Source organism: Corvus kubaryi, unplaced genomic scaffold (genome assembly GCF_017639235.1).
Source record: "Corvus kubaryi isolate FWS band 111438036 unplaced genomic scaffold, C.kubaryi_AGA036_p1.0 37005, whole genome shotgun sequence".
Taxonomy (NCBI): Eukaryota; Metazoa; Chordata; class Aves; order Passeriformes; family Corvidae; genus Corvus; species Corvus kubaryi.
Genome location: NW_024581008.1, coordinates 1 through 1,367, shown reverse-complemented (window position 1 = coordinate 1,367; position 1,367 = coordinate 1). Strand labels below are relative to the sequence as shown.

The following is a 1,367-nucleotide window of genomic DNA, read 5'->3' as shown; positions in this document are numbered from 1 at the left end:
GGAAAACCCGTTGGATTTATGATGGAAACTCCAGTGGATTTGGGATGAAAAACCCCTAGGATTTGGGACAGAACCCCCCTTGGATTTGGGATGGAAAACCCATTTGATCTGGGATGGAAAACCCGTTGGATTTGGGATGGAAAATCCCTTGGATCTGGGATGGAAAACCCCTTGGATCTGGGATGGAAAATCCAGTGGATCTGGGATGGAAACCCCCTTGGATCTGGCGGGATCACTGAAATGGATGAGACAACCCAACCTTCCCCCCAAACCAACTTGGTGGAAGATCCATCCCAACAACCACCCTTGGGACGAGCTGGAGCTGACCCCGGGAGCTCCCCGTCCTCATGGAAAACCTGCCATGAGCTTGCCGCGGCATTCCCAACGCGAGGAATCCCTGGATTTTCCGTACCTGGCGCGGCGTTTCCGCACCCGGCGCTCGTGCTCGGCCTCCTCGTAGTAGAACTCGTTGTGGCTGTTGTCGCGCCGCCGCGCCGCCGCCGCGATCACCGCCCGTGACTGCCCCGTGGAATTGTTCGTGGAATTCTCTGCGGGGGGCAGTTCGGAGCAGGGATGAGGTGGGAGAAAGCACCCGGAGCTCCCCCCAAAAAATTCCGGACGGGAACGCCAGGACGGGGATGGAAAAGCGGCAGGAGAACGAGAGGAGAAGCCAAGGGAAAAGGGGGAATCTCACCCTCGCCGAGGGAATAGACCTTAAAGCCGGACATTTTCTTGGACAGGACGGATTTTGGAAGGTTGAGGAGGGCGGGGTTGTAGACCGGGAAGTCGTGGTAGTAATTCTCCAGGATCCACACGGCTGCTCGCTGGATGCTGCGGGGAAAAGCCGGGAATGTGGGGCACGGGGAGAGGCGGGAATGTGCGAGGGGGACACGCACGGAGCGACAGGAGGGGCAGGGAGGGAGGGGCGGGAATGGAATTCCCGGAGCAGCTGTGGGTGCCCCATCCCTGGGAGTGTCCAAGGCCAGGTTGGAGGCACCTGGGGTGGTGGGAGGTGTCCCTGCCCATGGATTAGGGATCTTTAAGGTCCTTCCAACCCAAACCATTCCGTGATTCCATCCATTCCCAGCTTGGAGAAGATCTCCAGGATCATCGAGGCCAAGCTGTTCCTGATCCCCTCTGGTGACCCAGAGGAACCTCCAGGGATCCCTCCAGGGATCCTCCAGGGATGGCCACTCCAAGCTTCCCTGGGCAGCCCCTCCCAAGGCCTGGCCGCCCTTTCCAGGAGGGATTTTCCCAAATATCCACCCTGAGCCTCCCCTGGCACAGCTCGAGGCCGTTCCCTCTTGTGCTGGCCCCGTTCCCTGCGATCAGATCCCAAATCCCCCCTGGAAGAGCCCCAAATTCCC

General features: G+C 59.4%; 1 protein-coding gene across 1 annotated transcript in view; it reads right to left on the bottom strand.

Annotated features, from left to right (window-relative positions):
* The window catches only part of LOC121660937 (vang-like protein 2), a 4,166-nt gene extending 3,055 nt beyond the window's left edge, over positions 1 to 1,111 (bottom strand). Inside the window, exons 1-3 of the mRNA XM_042020544.1 lie at positions 1,062 to 1,111; positions 695 to 966; positions 413 to 548 (exon numbers count right to left, since the gene is read on the bottom strand). Coding sequence (XP_041876478.1) covers positions 413 to 548; positions 695 to 966; positions 1,062 to 1,111 — 458 coding nt within the window. The remainder of the gene's footprint in view (positions 1 to 412; positions 549 to 694; positions 967 to 1,061) is intronic.
* Positions 1,112 to 1,367: the final 256 nt, after the last annotated feature.